The sequence below is a fragment of the Triticum urartu genome, unplaced genomic scaffold, assembly GCF_003073215.2.
Source record: "Triticum urartu cultivar G1812 unplaced genomic scaffold, Tu2.1 TuUngrouped_contig_9053, whole genome shotgun sequence".
Taxonomy (NCBI): Eukaryota; Viridiplantae; Streptophyta; class Magnoliopsida; order Poales; family Poaceae; genus Triticum; species Triticum urartu.
The window spans coordinates 605-18,070 of record NW_024120063.1 but is presented as its reverse complement, the minus strand read 5'-3'; the positions used below and the strand labels follow the sequence as shown (position 1 = coordinate 18,070).

Genomic DNA, 17,466 nt, shown 5'->3' with positions numbered 1-17,466 from the left:
CCGCCCCCACCCCCCCCCCCCGTCCACCCGAGCCTCCACCGGTCCTCCCCCCTCCCCCCTCCCCCCGGACACACACACTCTCAGCAGGTCACCCCCTATACAAATGAATAACTGAAAAGGACCCACAACCCGACCCGCACTCGTGAGTGACAGACAAATGAGGGACACATGCGACGCTGAGATTCGTGCATGATCAGCCAGCCACAAATTTCAACCTAAAGCCAAATTAAAAACATATGTCTGATTTTTAGAAGAAAAAAGTGTACATATTAGCAGAAAAGAACATCACTGCTGACAAGATTTAATAAACCAGCGAGATTAATTTAGGAGACGGACAAATTCTAGACAATTACACTTGCTAGATTTTTCATAGCAAGGAAGGATGCATTTCAGAGCTTGAATCACATGATACGACATTATGTGAAGATTCACTATTCTATTAGGACAGAGTAATTTCAATCAACACTTCTAAGGCAAGCAATACAAACAAGGTAACTGCAGGTCCCTCCACATTTTCGCATCCGGGCTTGGGACCGGCAAAGGCAGTGTTAAACCACAACAATACAAAACACACCAATCATTCAGGAAAGCATACAGGCCACACCATCAAAGCAATACACACAGAGTCACACAAGCACACACTCAATCAAGCGCTTGCACACAAGAAACGGGCATAGATATGGGCACATCACACACACAGTCTCACACACACACAATGTAGCACTTGCACGCAAAAAACAGACAGAAACAGACATAGGGGCACATCACACACACAAACACAATTGAGCGCGTGCACACAAGAAATGGAAAGAAACAGACATAGATAGGGGCAAAAACAGAAAGCTAATACATGCAAGACCGAAGTAAACTCAGAAAGTTAATAATAGGCTCTCCCTTATTTAGAAAATAAATTCTGGGAAACCATGTCCGCTTTGTGTTTTTCAAGAACTTACTTTCTTTAGGATGAGCTGCACCAACTTTAATTTCAGATGATAAATTTGGAATTAAACCCGCATCATCTGAATCATAATTAGCAAGACCAAGAAGAGCACCTTTAGGAGAATTAGCCCAGTATCATCAGAACGACCAGTACAGCTGTGGTCTTGACTTATGATTCTCCCAGACCAAGCTCCTTTGAGCTAGAGACACCAGTGGTCTCATTTGCTGCAACACAGAGGTGATAATCAGCAATGTAATTGGCCTATTTACATTAAGTTTTAGTATAATTCACTCACGTTCAGCTGATGAATCATCTTCGTTCATAACTTTGGCCGCGATCTCATTAAAAAGATCATCATTAACCTGGAAATGACAAAAGTACAAAAGTAAGAAATGGCAGTCTTGCTGAATTTAGAACAGAAGTGCTTCTGTCATCCGTGCAATGACAAACCTTCAGAAGAACTTCTGTCAACACACGCTTAATTTCCTTGTTGATTGCTGCCATCCGTGCCACTTCGACTTCATCCTGTCAGTCAATTTTGTACATCAGTAATTTTCTCAAGAGGCTCAATTTCATATACCGGGATCAGGTAGCTATACAAATCCATAAATTCAATACCAACTTCTTTAAAAGCATGCTGAGTAAGAAGATGCCGTTTTATGCTTGAGAATTTCCTCGACTCCAGCCAATGGACCGTGGTTGTATAAATAAATAGGCCGCTTCCCACGTTGAATCTCATGCTGACACCGGCGCACTTCATTAGGATCCAAAACTAACCACAGAAAATGATACAATAATATGAACACAGCGCATATAGCAGCAAAATCACACACAACAGAAAAAAAACAATTAAGCAAAACGTACCAGGAACATATTCAGAGCGACTTGGAACAGATCGATCAGAAGCATGAACCGAAGAAGAAGAAGGCAGCCGATCAGCACACCGAACTGCAAGAACCCATACCACAAACCCAAAGCAAAGAATCTAGATACCGAGAAATAAGGCCTCCAGAATAGCTTGTTTATAGGCAGCAGAAGCAAAAAGAAAGGAACACACCCGTACCATGAGAAGAGCCCAGAAAAATCGGCCCAAATAATCCGACATACAAAAATGATATGTGGCAAACAAGGAGACACAATCAAAACTAGAAAGCACACGTCACCTAAGATGGAAACAGTCAGAGTGTCAGGAGACAGTCAAAGCAGTGGACTTCAAAACATCCAAAACGTGTGTGCAGACCTCTCCACCTAAAAAATCACGCACAGAAGTAAAACCAAAGCACCACACGCGTCATGCTGAGAAGGCACCGTAAAAGAAAATCAAAAAGGGAGAAAAATCGAACCCTTATAGGCCTAGATTCTTAGCTACTCGCTTCCCTTTGGTATCGTATAAGAAAAACACTAACCCCGTACAACTTCAGAAAGGAATCAGTAAGTTTATAGCAAGGAAGGATGCATTTCAAAGCTTGAATCACATGCTACCAAATTATGCGAAGATTCACTATTCGATTACGACAGTAACCTAAACTGTGTAATTTCTATCGACACTCATAATGCAAACAATACAAAGAAGGTAACTGCAGCTCCCTCCACATTTTCACACCCGGGCTTGGGACCGGCAAAGGCAGTGTTAGGCCACAACAATATAAAACACAAGTTATACACAATCAATCATTCAACAAAGCATACAAACCACACCATCAAGAAAATGCAATATTCACACAGTCACACAGACACACAGAGTCAAGCACACACACAGTCAAGCCACACACATATTCACCATCAAGCCACACACAGAGAGTCAAGCAACACACACAAAGAAGCCACACACATAGAGTCAAGCATACAAACACAAGTTATACACAATCAATCATTCAACAAAGCATACAAACCACACCATCAAGCAAATGCAATATTCACAGAGTCACACAGACACACAGAGTCAAGCACACACACAGTCAAGCCACACACATATTCACCATCAAGCCACACATAGAGAGTCAAGCAACACACACAAAAAAGCCACACACATAGAGTCAAGCCACACAGTCACACACACAGAATGGAGCTTGCACACAAGAAACAGACAGAGAAAGGGGCACAAATTAAACAGAAAGCTAACACATGCAAGACCGAAGTAAACTCAGAAAGCTATAAAGAATTTCCAGAACTTGAATGAGTAAACCGATTTCTCTAGCGGGGTGAGGGTGATTCAGATCTTCGTTCCTGAAAATAGGAAGCTAGTTAGAGGCTGAGTACCATCAAACATAAGAGGAAAAATTACAACAACATAAATATACTCAAAGCATACTTCATTCTGCTTGGACTTTGCCATTGACATTCATTAATTGTTTTCATCATCACAGCTGGAGCTCCCTTCAGAACTGTCGTCATCACCACTGCTTTGTTTCTTGGGGACCTTAGAGACTGGCTTGGCACCACCAGAAGATGAATCCTGGGATAGAATAAGAAATGCAATATATACCAAAATCTTCAGATGAAAAAGCAAACACCAAAAATTAAGTACCTTAGGCTTCTTTAGTGCAGGCTCTTCATCACTCTCATCAGAATCATCCTTGGACTGCAAATATTGAACTACAACAAGATCAACTAATGTATAACAAATATCAAAGAAGACAATGCTTTCAAGAAAATAAAATTTTAAAAATAATGCGTACATGTTCGCTCTTTTTTCTCTGTTGTCAGAGGCCTCTTAGCAGGAATAGTAGATTTTGCTGGCTGCAAAACATTGGAAGGAATTTTAAGCATTGCACAACAAAAAAAGTGACCAAGAGTAAGCAAGTAACAGAACACTTACTTCATCAGAATCTGAATCCGAGTCATTATCTGAGCTAGCACTAGATTCTTCTTTCTTTATAGAAACTGTTTTAACAACGGTATCCTGGACATAGAAAGTAACCGCATTAGAAAGATGGCATTTGCTAGCAGCAAAACAATGTTTAAGAAATACAAATATCACACAAGAGAAGTTACCAAGAGTAAACAAGTACAACAGAGAACTTCTTCAGAATCTGAATCTGAGTCAGAATCTGAGCTATCACTAGATTCTTTATTCTTACAGCAACAACCTTGGAAGATTGAACTGGTTTAGCAGTGGTATCCTGGAAATATATTGAAAATGTTAGTATCACATTATAAAGACAGAATGATGAAGCCTTAGTTTTCATATAACTAGTAGACTAATACCTCCTCAGAGTCAGAATCAGAACTTCCAATGGATTCTACCACTTTCTTGGCCACTCGTTTTTTAGTGGCCATATCCTGCAAACAGTTTTCCGGTTAGGACTAAGAAATATGAGTACTCCACATAATTAAACGACAAAATCAGGGGAATGGTAAGTAAAAGAAATATGTTTTATGCTTTTGTACTCAACTATCTCACATTGACATGCATTGCTAGAAATATGATTATTACCTTCTGATGAATCATCAGAATCACTGTCAGAGCCTTCCAATTCCTGGTTTTTCTTTTGTGCAGTAGCAACCGCAGAATTCTTTACTTCAGTGGCTGGCTTCTGAAAACCAATGAAGTGAAACATGGTGAAATTAGTCAAAAAGATAATTAAAAATGCTATTAAATGATGAAGCTTCCACTTCAAAATCGGTAGGTAAATGAATACCTCAGAGTCAGAGCTTTCAGAATCAGAACTTTCATTGGATTTTTCAATCTTCTTGGTTGCTGCTGGTGCTTTAGCGGAAAGCATATCCTGCATACATTGCTATACTCAGGACTAACAACATATTGCTGGTCAAGACTGGCACTTGTGCATACTCCGCAAATTTTAAACCATGATAGCAACAATGGGAAGTATGAGACAGAGCACATGGAGTACTCACTGTCGTTAACCTCATCTTACTCATTATTCATATTACAGTGCTAGTGGTTGAGTTCAGAATTGAGTGTACCCATGTGTTATGTTCATATTTCTGGAAAATAAAATCAGCTCAAGTTCATTAATAGTTTGTTTGGGTGCAGTACTGAGCAGCTATACAGGATCACCAAAGTATAAGATATCTGCAAGAGGCAAAAACTAACCATCCAGCACCGCGTTTGCCACATCAGTTGCCTCCGCACGAGTAGCCTTAGGTTGTCCGTCATACTGTCCACAACACGAGTAACAACAGCAGGCTTTCCAGCCATATTGCACTTGTGCAGAGCAGACTTCTGAAATAAGAACACCTAAAGAACGAACAAAGTAGTACTCAATAGAGACCCTTGATTTTTGTTTTAAAAAAGAGCAAATCTAACTAAAGCACATGAAATCATCACTAAGCTTCATGCAAATGAGAAAATTACATGTTAATCAAGCAAAATGCCTTCACAACTGCCAAGGGCACTCACAATGCTTGGCTCTTAGCACGTTATCATAGTCAAAATGCTGATGTGGCACTGTAATAATTAAGAAAGAATGAGAGTGGAGCTGTATATTCATATAGATATGGCTCTTAGCTCGTTTTCTTTAAATTTCTCCACAATGCAATATCATTTAGATACGACCCTGAAGAAACAATGCATTGGGGTGATTCTCTCTAATTTTTTCACTACTAGGACGACACGTTAAGAGATAATGCATTGCGAAGGTTGAGATAACCAACCTTTTCAGGTGGAAGATCAATTCCAAGGTGACAGAATTATACCATCTGCTTCTTCCAGGATCTCATCAAAATGGTTCAAGCCCTGCAAGGAATAAGGAGTCAATAGGTGGTAAACAAATCAAAGTTTCGCAGGAATGTTGAAAGAATATCTTGAAATTACCTCCACATTCTCAATTTTGGAAAAAACAGAGTTTGACTAAGATCACCTAACTTAGAGAGGAACTCCTGCGCCTATTGCAGGAAAAAAAACTATCAACGTTGGGAACATTTGAAGTATGAAATGCAAACAAACATGTGAAGTAGTACACTCTAAATATTGACATAATGAGTTACTTACTTGCTGCACATCTTCTGCATGCCTTGTATAAGAGAGAGAAGAAGTCAATCTTGTTTGGAGCACCCCATTTTTTCATAACCTGAAAGTGGTGCATGCTCATAAAGTCATATAATGGGTTACAGCAAGGAGCTTCAGTTTCACGAAAAAATATATTTTTTTAACATGTAAAGTCTAGTCGCCAAGTTAATACAAGGAGCAAGAGAGATTCTTGGGAGGAGTTCCTTACATCTTTATCCTCATCAGGCAGCGTGGGCATGTCGATATGGATCGAGCAGTGCAATGTGAAGACATAATCACACAAAAAATCAGAAAAAAGAATAGTTAGTCTACACTAAACAAGCTAGTAGTAATAGGTGTGTTGCCTATGATTAGGAACTACCAATACCAAGTTAGCATACATGGATACGAGTTCACATTCAACAAACAGCAATCAATCATGCCACAACAATGTAAAACACAAGTTATACAACCAATCATTCAACAAAGCATACAAGCCACACCATCAAGCAAACGCAATATTCACAGAGTCACATCAGTCAAGCCACACAGAGTCACACACACAGTCAAGTCACACACAGAGTCAAGCCACACAGAGTCACACACACACAGTCAAGCCACACAGAGTCACACACACACACACAGTCAAGCCACGTGCGCGCACACACACACACACAGTCAAGCCAGACATATTCACCATCAAGCCACGCAGTCACACACACAGAGAATGGAGCACTTGCACACAAGAAACAAACATAGATAGGGGCACAAACAGAGAAAGCTATAAAGACATTCCAGAACTTGAATGAGTAAAGTGATTTCTCTAGAGCGGTGAGGGTGATTCAGACAAAGCTATAAAGAAATTCAAGCACTGTGACTGTGAAGTAGCAGCAACATGAGGAATTACATGGTTTGCACTCTAGTAAATCTTTCTGCCTAAGCACCCCTGAATACACACAATCATATATGGGAACATAAGCACAGCATGACAAGAATTAAGCAATTGAAAAGAACATAAGCAGTAACACCCTGAACATACAGCAAGTAGAACAAGAATCGACAGAGGGCCAACAATCCAATTTCAATCAGAACAACCCATCCGAACAAGGCAGCGTTTGAGATCTGAACATCCATCAAGTACAGTAGTATCAAAGGGCGCATGCGTTTCAGATATGAAAATAACGGACGAACAACGCAGGTGACAGAACAGAGGAACGATCTGAACGACCACGGATAAACGGCAATCCAATTTCAAAAGCAGACGCGAACATCGGCCCGACGCGAACAAGAAACGCAGGAACGTGAGCGCCTCTCAGATGACAGAAGCGCACGCAGAAGTTTCTCAAACAGACTTGCTAGTTCGCAAACCAGACGACCCAAACCGACCGACCGCTCGCTTCCTCCACGGCACGGATACCCACGACGAGACGGCACGAAGAACACGCGAGGGCATCAGCGTAACGAACCCAGCAGCAACACAGGGGACCGAGCAGAATCAAAGCAAACGCGATTGCAAACGGACTATGGCGAGAACGCACAGAATCAAATCACACGCGATTCTATCTAAACTGACGACGGCGAGGACAAGCAAAATCAAAACAAACGCGATTCTGATCTAAACGGACTACAGCGAGGACAAGCAGAGCAGAATCGAATGAACCAGGCACGATTTCTGAACGAACGACGGCGAGGACGAGCAGAATCGAAAGAACCAGACGCGATTTCTGAACGAACGACGGCGAGGACGAACGAGCAGAACCAAATAAATCAGAACCCCGCAGACGAGCAAAACCAAATCTGATTCTTCTAATCCGAGCGGACGAATCGAGCGGGGATGAGCAAGATGAAACCGGACGCGAGAGGAGGCGAGGCACCAGTCGAGGACGAATCGAGGCGAGAGCGAGAGGCATGGCCCGGACGAAGAGAGGAGGAGTGGCCTCGGCGAAGAGAGGAGGAGCTGGCCGGCCAAAGGGCGCGCCTTTATAGTCGGGGCAGAGGCGGTCGCGGCAGCCGGGGGCTTGTCCTTGCCGGGCGCGGCTTCGGCGAGGTGGCGTGCGGCGGGTATAGAAGGAAAGTGGAGTTAGTGGGTAGCCGTTGGGGCTGGATCCAGAGCGGGGTGGGCAGGTCGAGGGCGGCGGCGGCGCTTCCGTCTCCGTCCCGAGTTGGGGACGGACAGGGTAACTTCCAACTAGGGTACTCGGGACACGGGAAATTTCCAAATGTGTTCTTTTTTACTGCTGGAAAAAATGCGTTCGGGTTAAGAAAATGCTACTACTGCCAGAAAAGAAAAAGAATATGTTCAAAAAAAGAAATTAAAAGGAATTAAAACGCCACGTTCATACTAGATGCTACAGGGAACGGAAACATTCACCATGTACTGCTCATTTCGTTAGCACCAACTTAAGTGTCGACTTTTTTTTGCCCGGCTAGAATAGCTGAGGCATGTATCCGAGTTGATCGAAAACTCGTCTCTGCCCGATAGTGTGCGTAGGGTGTGAACCCTAGCTTCCACCGCTTCCCTCCCCCTTCTCGGCGCCTCTCCTCCCCTTCGCCGCCATCGGGCAAAGCCCGGTCAGTGTAGGCGGCGCGGGGCGTTTCTCCCTCTCGATAGTGCGCACGGCGCGGGACGGCACCGTGTCGGAGGTGCGGCGGCAGCAAGTCAGACAGGCGTGCTGGCAGCGTGGGCAGATGGCAGGGTTGCGGCGGCCGCGCGGATTTTGATCGAAAACTCGTCTCTGCCCGATAGTGTGCGCAGGGTGTGAACCCTAGCTTCCACCGCTTCCCTTCCCCTCCTCGGCGCCTCTCCTTCCCTTCGTCACCGTCAGGCAAAGCCCGGTCGGTGTAGGCGGCGCGGGGCGTTTCTCCCTCTCGATAGTGCGTGCAGCATGGGACGGCACCGTGTCGGAGGTACGGCGGCAGACGGGCATGCTGACAGCGTGGGCAGATGGCAGGGTTGCGGCGGTTGGCAGCAGGGTGCGGGTGCCAGTGGTGCCTCTCTTCTTCCGCCGATGGTGCGGGATGCTCATGCGGCAGAGATGGCCAGGACTAGGAGCTTGTGCTCGGGCGGATCAGTTTTGGGCCCAGGACGGGTCGGATCTCTACTCCGGGTAGATGATGGTGGGCTTGATCCGCGTGGTGCCCGCGGCCGAAGAGGTCCCTTTGCACGTGGGTACGGTGGTTGATGGTGGTGGTCATCGTGAGTCCGTCGGGAAGATCGGTGTCGAAGACCGCGGACATGGCATCATGCGAGGGTGCTCGATGGCGACCATCGGTAGTGACAGAACTACTCAGCTTCAAATAGTGCAAAGGAACTCCCAAATATCTCAAGGAAAAAGCCCCAATTTTAACACAGAAAAATTGTGAAAGCAAGTTGGAGGAAGCATCATCAAGATTAACACTCAAAAATCACACTTATCATAATTAAACTTCATACTAGATGTCTGGTCAAAACAAGGAAGCAACCACTTTAAGTTTCTGGCGCATTCAGGATTAGGATCAAAGAAAAGCACCGCTGATTTGAAGACTGACTAAGCTATCAGGTACTATATAAGGAATAATCCCAGAAATAACATTAGTTCTGACAGCTTTCGCTAACATCATGGAGAACACATCAGCCACAAGGTTGAACAACATGGAGGAGAATGGGTCCCCTTGTTTCAAACCTTTCCCACCAACACAATAAGGTCCATTGCTGCCATTAATACAGACACTAAAGGAGCTATTTTGGATGATGGACAAGACCCACCTAATCCACTTATTGCCAAACCCTCTAGAGGTTAGCATCTCCACCAAGAAATCCTAGTTAACCCCATCGTAAGATTTCCCGTAATATAATTTGAGGATAACCCCAGTCTTGCCAGAGTTATGTAGTTCATGGATGGCCTCGGGCTGTGACCACACTTTATGGAATGAATCTCCCTCAGACAAACGCAGACTGACACGGAGAAAGTAGTCTTTGTCCCGTAGGAGACACTCTCTATTAGCCATAGTTTTGCTAAAGATTTTTATAGAGCAATTACTAAGGCATATAGGCCTAAATTTCTTCATATCCTTAGCATCGGGTTCCTTAGGGATCAATGTGACAATAGCATAGTTGAGCCTCTGGATATCTAGAGATCCCTCCTCAAAATCCCGAACCAAGGCCATGAAATCCTTTTTGATTAAATCCCAGAAAGTTTGGTAAAACAAGAAAGATAAGCCATCAAGGCCAGGGACTCCATTAGCATACGAGCCCATAATGGCCTCTTTGATTTCCTCCTCCAAAAAGGGTTTTTCTAAACTAATGTTTTCTTCTTGGAATACCATTTCATCCTCAGACCAAAAATGGTCACTTCAATGAATATTCGTCTTAGGTTCATATCCAAATAAGTTTTTATAAAAATTAGTGGAAACATCCAACATATCTTTAGTGGAATTGACAGGGCCATCTAGGTTGTTCAAAACCGAAAGGTGATTTTCCTTTCTCCAACTTTGATTTGCCACGGCATGAAAATAAGCCGTATGCATATCACCTTCTAGAATTTTTTTAATCTCTAGACCTCTGCCACATGGAAGTTTCTTCTTTTTTCAGATATCACTCAGCTCCTCTTTGTTCTCTTTCATTCTAAGGATATCCTCAGGAGAAGCAGGGCCGGCCCATAGATATACGGGGCCTAGGGGCAAGACAGCAATAAGGGGCCCTTGTGTTTACTCCAAAGCTCAAAATATTTATATTTCAAAAGCAAAATAATATCCAGTACATAGCATAGTCTGATGATCTTAATTTGTACTCCAAAACTGACAATACAAATTATTTATTGATAAGTGAACTACACCATGATAGTAATGAAATGATGTAGTTCGACAAAAGCTTGCATTTCTAAATTTTAATGGAGACTTCATTTTGCCCTGCAAAACAAAAATTGTTGTCAAAACAAGTTGCTACTTAGATCTTTTGTGTTACCATGAGATAAAAAGTTAGGCACGATCTTACATTTGTTTCTAGATCCTCTCCCCAATTGGCCATGTTCTTCACTCCAAAAATCTTCACCCGGACTCATTTCTTCCAAACATTCCTGATCAAGGCATAGTAAAGCAAACTGAGAAATTCACGTCTATACTAGAACTTGGAAATTCGTCTAACACTTCTAGAAGCAAAGTCATCGATTATTGCATCAACATTTATTTCATCCAACTTATCTTTCTCAATACATAAAGTAGCAAGACCATTTAATCTTTCTTGTGACATTGTTGACCTCAAATAGTTCTTTAACAATTTCAACTTTGAAAAGCTACGCTCTGCTGATGCTACGGTCATTGGTACAGTGAACAGAATTCGATAAGCAATTAAAACATTTGGAAAACAGTCAATATCTCTAACAAACTCAAAAATCTCCATAGCATGCAATGGCAAACCTGATTCTGGTAAGGTCATTTGCAGCAGTCTTAATTCGGAAAAAAGATCATCTAACTCAACATCGCATGAACCATTTCGTGAAAATGTTTCTACGAACTTAGCACAACATTTGCGTAGTTCAACATCATTCAATAACTTCATGTCTTTTGAGCTAAGTAAGAAACCAAATATACTTTTGAACACTTTGAGTTCTTTGAATCTAGTTTTCAGAGAGACATTTGCAATATCAACCAGAACTAAGAAGTAATTAACTTCGAACGCCTTCTCAGCTTTTAGAACTTCTTCATCGTTATTAGGTTCATCAAATTGTTTCTTCCTAGTAACATTACATTTTATTGGAAATGATGGTTCTATGCCCATATCAACTGCAAGACCTTTGGCGATAGTCAAACAAGATGCAAATCCTTCATCTCTGTACTTATCAAAAAACTGCATTACGCCTTCAATTTGCTGCAAGGTAGAGTCGACACACATAGATGCGGACTGCAACTTCTTACTCACCATGTTTATAGCAAATAATATATCATGCCAAATAACCATGCCAAGTAAAAACTCAAAACTACCAAGTGCATCAAATAAATTATTTGCGTCGCTCTTTGACTTGGCATCATCACAAATTTTACATAACTCGGACAAAGCTAGCCTTAATTGTGGAGCTTGATATCTAATAGCTTTCACACTTTTGATTCGACTCTCCCACCGAGTATTAGACAAACCTTTCACAGTTAAACTAGGAATATGATCAAGTAAAACTTTCCATCTTTTAGTGGAACTTGAAAATAAAATATAAATTCGTTGCACAATTCCAAAGAAGGATATAGCTTTACTGCAAGAATTTGCCATATCACACAAAGTAAGATTGAGGCTATGACACGCACATGGCATATATAGAGCTCTTGGATTTTTTTCAAGTAAACGACTTTGTACCCCTTGTTTATTTCCTTTCATGTTGGAACCATTATCATAGCCTTGGCCCCTTACACTATCAATATTTAAGCCATAAGAATCTATTGCGTCAAGAAGTACATTAAAAAGACCCAAACCAGAAGTGTCATCCACTGTCAAAAATTCCATAAAAAATTCTTCTATTTTTATTTTCTTATTTGACATGTTAACACATCGAATAATTAGGGTCATTTGTTCTTGATGGCTAACATCCGGAGTACAATCAAGAATTATGGAGAAATATTTAGCCTCTTTAATAATTTGTAAGATAGAACTAGTAACACTAGAGGCCAATAGAGAAATCAACTCATTCTGAATTTTGTGGCTGAGATAGTGATGATAAATTTCATCATTTTGAATTCGTCTAAGATGTTCTTGCATTATTGGATCAAATTCAGCAATCATCTCTACACATGCCAAAAAATTACCATTATTGTGTTGGTAAAGTTTCTCACTAGATCCACGAAAAGCCAAGTTACGTTTACCAAGATATTTAACAATGGCTACTAATCTCACTAACACTTGTCTCAAACGTTCTTTCTCCTTATTGATTTGCTGCTGCAAATCCTTATCAATGGTTTTATTTTTGGCTAGTCTAACTTTTAACTCATTCCAAGTGTTCATGGTTTTAATATGCTCTAGATCATTTTCATGTTCTTTAAGCCTCTCGCTAAGATGCTTCCAATCACTCAATCCATTACCTGCTAACGCACTCTTGTTGCTATGGGATTTGAAAAGCTTGCAACAAAAGCAGTACACTTTGTTAGCATGTTCAGAGTAAACCAACCATTTCCTGTCATGTACCTCTCCATTGCTCAACTTTCTCGAATAATAAGATTTTGAAAAATGTCTAGAGTTACTATCCGGAGGGAACACAATATCATCATTTCTTACGGGACCCTTCTCAACTAAAATATCTCTAGCCTTATCATCCAGATTATCCCAGTTTCGTGGATCAAAAATATCAAGAGTGAATGGTTGTTGTTTATCAACACCCGGTGATTCAGAATTTGGTGAATGAGTTACATTTTCTTGCTCACTGGAATTGCTATTACCGCCATTCATATCATCATCAATAGAATTTGTATTTTCAGCTGGTTGTTCTTCAACACATACTATGGCCAATTCCAGGGGATCTCTAGAAGAACTAGCAGGTCTGAAAAAATTCTTAAGTGATCCTTTTAGGGATTTTACCTCTTCATCTTTTTCCTTCTTTCTCTTCCTTTTGGCACTACCAGATAAATGCTTTCTAGAGGACATCTCACTAAACAAGAACAAGCAGCATATAAAAAGATTAAAACAGGGAACAAATGCACCTGAATGTGGATGTAGGTGGCCAAATCAGTAGATCCGCAGGTTGCAGTCAGCACGAACGAGAACAGAACACCCCTCCTTCTCCAGTTCAGCAGTTCTCCCAAGCACTCAAACTTAGATCCGCTCAAGTCTGAAGAGCAGAAGATAAGAAGAAAGATGTGGAGTCGTCAGAGGGGGAGGGCACCTCTATTTAACTGAAAGGAGGAACGGGGTTATGGAGGGGAAGAAAAGAAGAACACGCACCGTCTCCTCTCCCACGTCCAGCTGATGATGCGGCACGGGAGCGGCGGCGGCGCGGCGCTGTTTTGGGAGTCTCGATTTGGGGAAGAGGAAACGAGGAGCACGGGAAAGATCGACCGACGCTGAACGGGCCCTCTTTACTCTCGCTGAACGGGAAAGATCGACCGACTACTAGAGGCAATAATACCTGGGCTGGGGCCCCTGCCTTCCGGAGGCCTAGGGCAGGCGCCCCGTTTGCCCGGCCTATGGGCCGGCCCTGAGGAGAAGATCTGTTTTGCTCAGAGAAAACATCCAGAATATCAAATTCTTGGATTAGTTCTCTTTTCTCCCTCTTCATAGCTGCCTCCATATTTATACTCCACCCTCTCACCTTTTGTATGGACAACTTAGTTTTAAATTGCCATTTGTCAATAGCAGAATCAAAAGGAGAGGGGGTATTCCAGATTTTATGTACCATAGTAATAAACTCAGGGTGACTAAACCATAATTTTTCAAATCTAAACAATCTAGAAGTAGGAGTGTTGTTTTCTCCGGTATCCAAAAGAAGGGGAGAGTGGTCACTGTCTACTCTAGGTAAAGCACATAGGGTGGTAAGAGGGAAATGGGCATCCCAATTAGTGGAAGAAAAAACCCTATCAATGGTAGCAAAGATAGTGTTGTCCTGATTATTACTACAGGTAAAAATTTGTTAGCCGGTTTTGTTTTCATAAGGCCCCATTTGTTGATCCAATCATTGAACATGGGTCCAGAGAAGAACTCCATCACATACAATGCTTTCTTGCTGTCTTGCAAGTCCATGATGTACATTTTGCACAAACCACCAAAGGCAAGTCATCAACTCTTTAAATTGTGTGCTTAACGTATGACCTGAATATCCCATACACTTGCACTGATAACACTGATATGGCTTAACTGAATTTTGGTAGCACTAACAGAATTATAGAACTAAATGCTAGTATCTAGTAGAAGTTAGAATGCTATGTGTTCTGAGTAGAACCTGTGCCAGATTTTTTTCGAGTGTATCTCAGATGAATATGCCTAACAAACCATAACTTTGTACACTTTTGTACTAACTTCAGCTGTACTCCTACCTTTCAACACTAAGAAACAATATGCGTACTGAATAACATTGATGGGTCTCTCCCCTCCTATGATCCTATCTCCATCCAGCATTTTGACAAGTTCGTCGAGGAGCACTTCACTTGCCGCTTGCCGTGCATCCTGGAAGCCTGCGAAGTGTACCTCGGCGGTCATGCCCACGACAGCATGTACATATCAGAACCCTGACATACATGAAGAACGGCCAAGAGGGACCATTCTTCGTTTCACTTTATTAATCATGAACCCTGACATACATTTAGCTGAAACCGATCTTACCAGATTGGACGCACAAACTAGAGGCAAAGATACATGTCCATCAACACATTTATTTTGCCGAGCTAACTTACAGTAACGAACATGAACACAATTATTCAAGCACTCATGTGCATGCTTGTAATTCAATCGCCGAGCCAGGTGGGCAATTCGGAGTGCATTGGGCAATTTTCTTGGCATTCCTTAAGGTTGCGCCAACACGGCGCTTTGCCCGGGCGTGAACGCAGTAGTAGCACCCTTTGGAACCGATCTCTCTACTGGGATCGTCGCAGTTCCTTGGGATGCACATTTTCACGTTGATTTTGCCTTCATGTAACGGTGAATCATGATATTGGTAGCCTATCAAAAAGACAATAGATGCATTGTTCCTTAGTGCACAATGTGGCAATTGTTTTCTTCAGACAATAAACAGAACAGTAAGAATGCAGTCTATGTATGCTTACACTGTCCAACTGCTGCGAGATACCCGAGAAACAGAAGAGTAATCAGCCTGCTCCCCTTCATAGCTGATCTTCACCTCTTTCTTGAACTAATAAACCATATATACGGGAGTTAGATCCGGGCAATGGCCACGCCCCCTCTCAAGTCTCAATTTCTGCAGAAGCTACAGTACTATAGTATTCTTGGCTAAAAGAAAGACTGGCAAATTCAGTACATGAGCGGCAAGTGAGAAATGCCTGGGCTAACACATGGCAGATCGCACAACTATGGCGCTGCATATGCAGATCTGAACCAATGATGTAGTATATGTATAGTAAGAGATGTACGTGGTCCTTTTAAGGAATGTTCCCAGTTACAAATGAACTCAAACCAGTAAGATATTTTTACCTATGTGGTGATGAAGCGAATGCGCGTTGCGGTCGTGGGTCACCCTGCCGTCGCTGGAGCTGATGGCCCGTGGGAGCTCGACGGAGCACAGGAGGGAGGAAGCAGGAAGCAAGCTTGGAGGAGATCGGAGAGGAATGGTGGTGATAAATAGGGAGGATTTGGAGGGGAAGGACTCTGCGCTCTAGCTGGAAGCAGCTCGGAATGGCCCAGCACAGCGTTGATGAGGGAGAAAGGGGAGAGGAGAGAGCAACAGCAAGAGGAGGCTAACGTGGACGCTTTCCGTGTCATGCATGAGACGGATCGCACATCTACAAGAACGCCCATGTTTTGGGGTGGAACAAACGATAGTTGAGACAGCATGTTGGGGGGTGGGAGGCAGCGTTTCTGTCCCGATGGTTCAAAGATTTCAGTGTGGTGTGTGTCATGATATCAGCGATGATGAAAGGCAACTGATTTCCTCCTCTGATGGCCGCATTATTACATCTGGTGGATGTGTACGTGGGTGGGAGGGGACGGGATTATCAGCGAAGGTGAAAGATGATGGGGCTGCGGAATCTGGAGGGTTCATTGTGAAAGCTTATCCACAAGCACTGGTGTGGATTAAAAGGAAAACTCTCTCGGCTGGATGCTAATAGTGCTCCTGGTTGGTACCGTGAACAGAGGATAAGCTAGCTTGCAGCTGAACATGGCACGGCTACCGAGTTTTCTGGACTACGGACGTTCTCCGATAAGCAGTATCTGTCAATTCCTTGTCCAGGGTGAAATTAGCTGTTCCTTGTCGGGTGATTGTCGTCAGATAACTAATCACTGATTGCTGGAGGGATGTATGATGATAATGTGGCGCTGTTCTTCTCTAGAGGTTGCTCTAGAGGAACGAATCAGGGGCTCAAGCTCCCGGTTGGACCATTTTGATGGCCTATTTCAGCAGTGGTTATTAACTAAAGTACTCCGAGATATATCTAGATACGTTTTAGTGTTACACTCATTTGTATCTAGAAAAATCTAAGACAAGTTTTTTGGAACTGAGGTAATATATTCTGTTTCCGTCTGTTATCATTTCTTCTATGTATTCCTGCCTTTCTTTCTTCTCACTTTCTCTTGCTTAGGCTGGCGGTTTATTTTGGCTCCTTTGTTTTCCTGCTTCCGTACAAAAGCCTTGTTTTTACTTTGAGAAAAGTAAACTTTTCATCCCTCAACTTTTGGTAAAGTCTAAATTTGTCCCTTAATTTTGAAATCGGACTACTTACACCCCCAACTACCGAAATCGGACAAGATTCGTCCCTGGTCTCGGTTTTGACCGGCTTTTGTGCTGACTCACCCCAGTTTTGACAGGAGCTGACTCAAATTCATGTGATTTTTCCATATCTATGAACTTTTTGAAATTCACGTAGTGTTTTCAAGGTCGCTATTTTTTTCAAAATTAAAAATATTTTTAAAATCCGTGAACTATATTAAAATTTCCATACTTTTTTTCAAATC

At 42.5% G+C, this 17,466-nt stretch overlaps 1 protein-coding gene and 1 long non-coding RNA gene across 4 annotated transcripts; both read right to left on the bottom strand.

Moving 5' to 3' along the window:
• Nucleotides 1–527: 527 nt before the first annotated feature.
• Nucleotides 528–8,102, bottom strand: LOC125532097. Of its 3 annotated transcripts, none has more exons than XR_007293736.1 (18): nucleotides 6,121–8,102; nucleotides 5,895–5,973; nucleotides 5,718–5,788; nucleotides 5,558–5,639; nucleotides 4,998–5,141; nucleotides 4,582–4,668; nucleotides 4,377–4,476; nucleotides 4,148–4,222; nucleotides 3,935–4,062; nucleotides 3,759–3,842; nucleotides 3,619–3,679; nucleotides 3,468–3,521; nucleotides 3,252–3,395; nucleotides 1,805–3,166; nucleotides 1,559–1,712; nucleotides 1,391–1,465; nucleotides 1,236–1,302; nucleotides 551–1,164 (listed from the first exon to the last, which is right to left on the bottom strand). XR_007293736.1 is itself a non-coding variant. In XM_048696273.1 (5 exons), exons 1-5 carry the CDS (start codon nucleotides 1,847–1,849, stop codon nucleotides 1,109–1,111), a joined length of 393 nt encoding a protein of 130 aa, XP_048552230.1. In that variant the 5' UTR covers nucleotides 1,850–2,115; the 3' UTR covers nucleotides 528–1,108. The 3 variants fall into 3 exon arrangements, 1 of the variants encoding a protein (XP_048552230.1); XR_007293735.1 differs by having other exon boundaries at nucleotides 568–1,164; nucleotides 1,563–1,712; XM_048696273.1 differs by lacking the exons at nucleotides 3,252–3,395; nucleotides 3,468–3,521; nucleotides 3,619–3,679; ... (8 more) ...; nucleotides 5,895–5,973; nucleotides 6,121–8,102 and having other exon boundaries at nucleotides 528–1,164; nucleotides 1,563–1,712; nucleotides 1,805–2,115.
• A 6,961-nt stretch (nucleotides 8,103–15,063) lies between these two features.
• Nucleotides 15,064–16,183, bottom strand: LOC125532096. Its single transcript, XR_007293734.1, has 3 exons — nucleotides 15,988–16,183; nucleotides 15,603–15,688; nucleotides 15,064–15,498 (listed from the first exon to the last, which is right to left on the bottom strand). It is a non-coding gene; the product is annotated as an uncharacterized LOC125532096 (long non-coding RNA).
• Between the last annotated feature and the right edge of the window lie 1,283 nt (nucleotides 16,184–17,466).

What these genes read in the sequence shown, in the direction of transcription:
- LOC125532097 (XM_048696273.1), bottom strand. Translation starts at nt 1,849, where the DNA reads ATGCTTCTGATCGATCTGTTCCAAGTCGCTCTGAATATGTTCCTG. An exon ending in TCGCTCTGAATATGTTCCTG is followed by an intron (nt 1,713 to 1,804) that starts GTACGTTTTGCT and finishes TTCTGTGGTTAG; the next exon opens with TTTTGGATCCTAATGAAGTG. An exon ending in CTCAGCATGCTTTTAAAGAA is followed by an intron (nt 1,466 to 1,562) that starts GTTGGTATTGAA and finishes ATTGACTGACAG; the next exon opens with GATGAAGTCGAAGTGGCACG.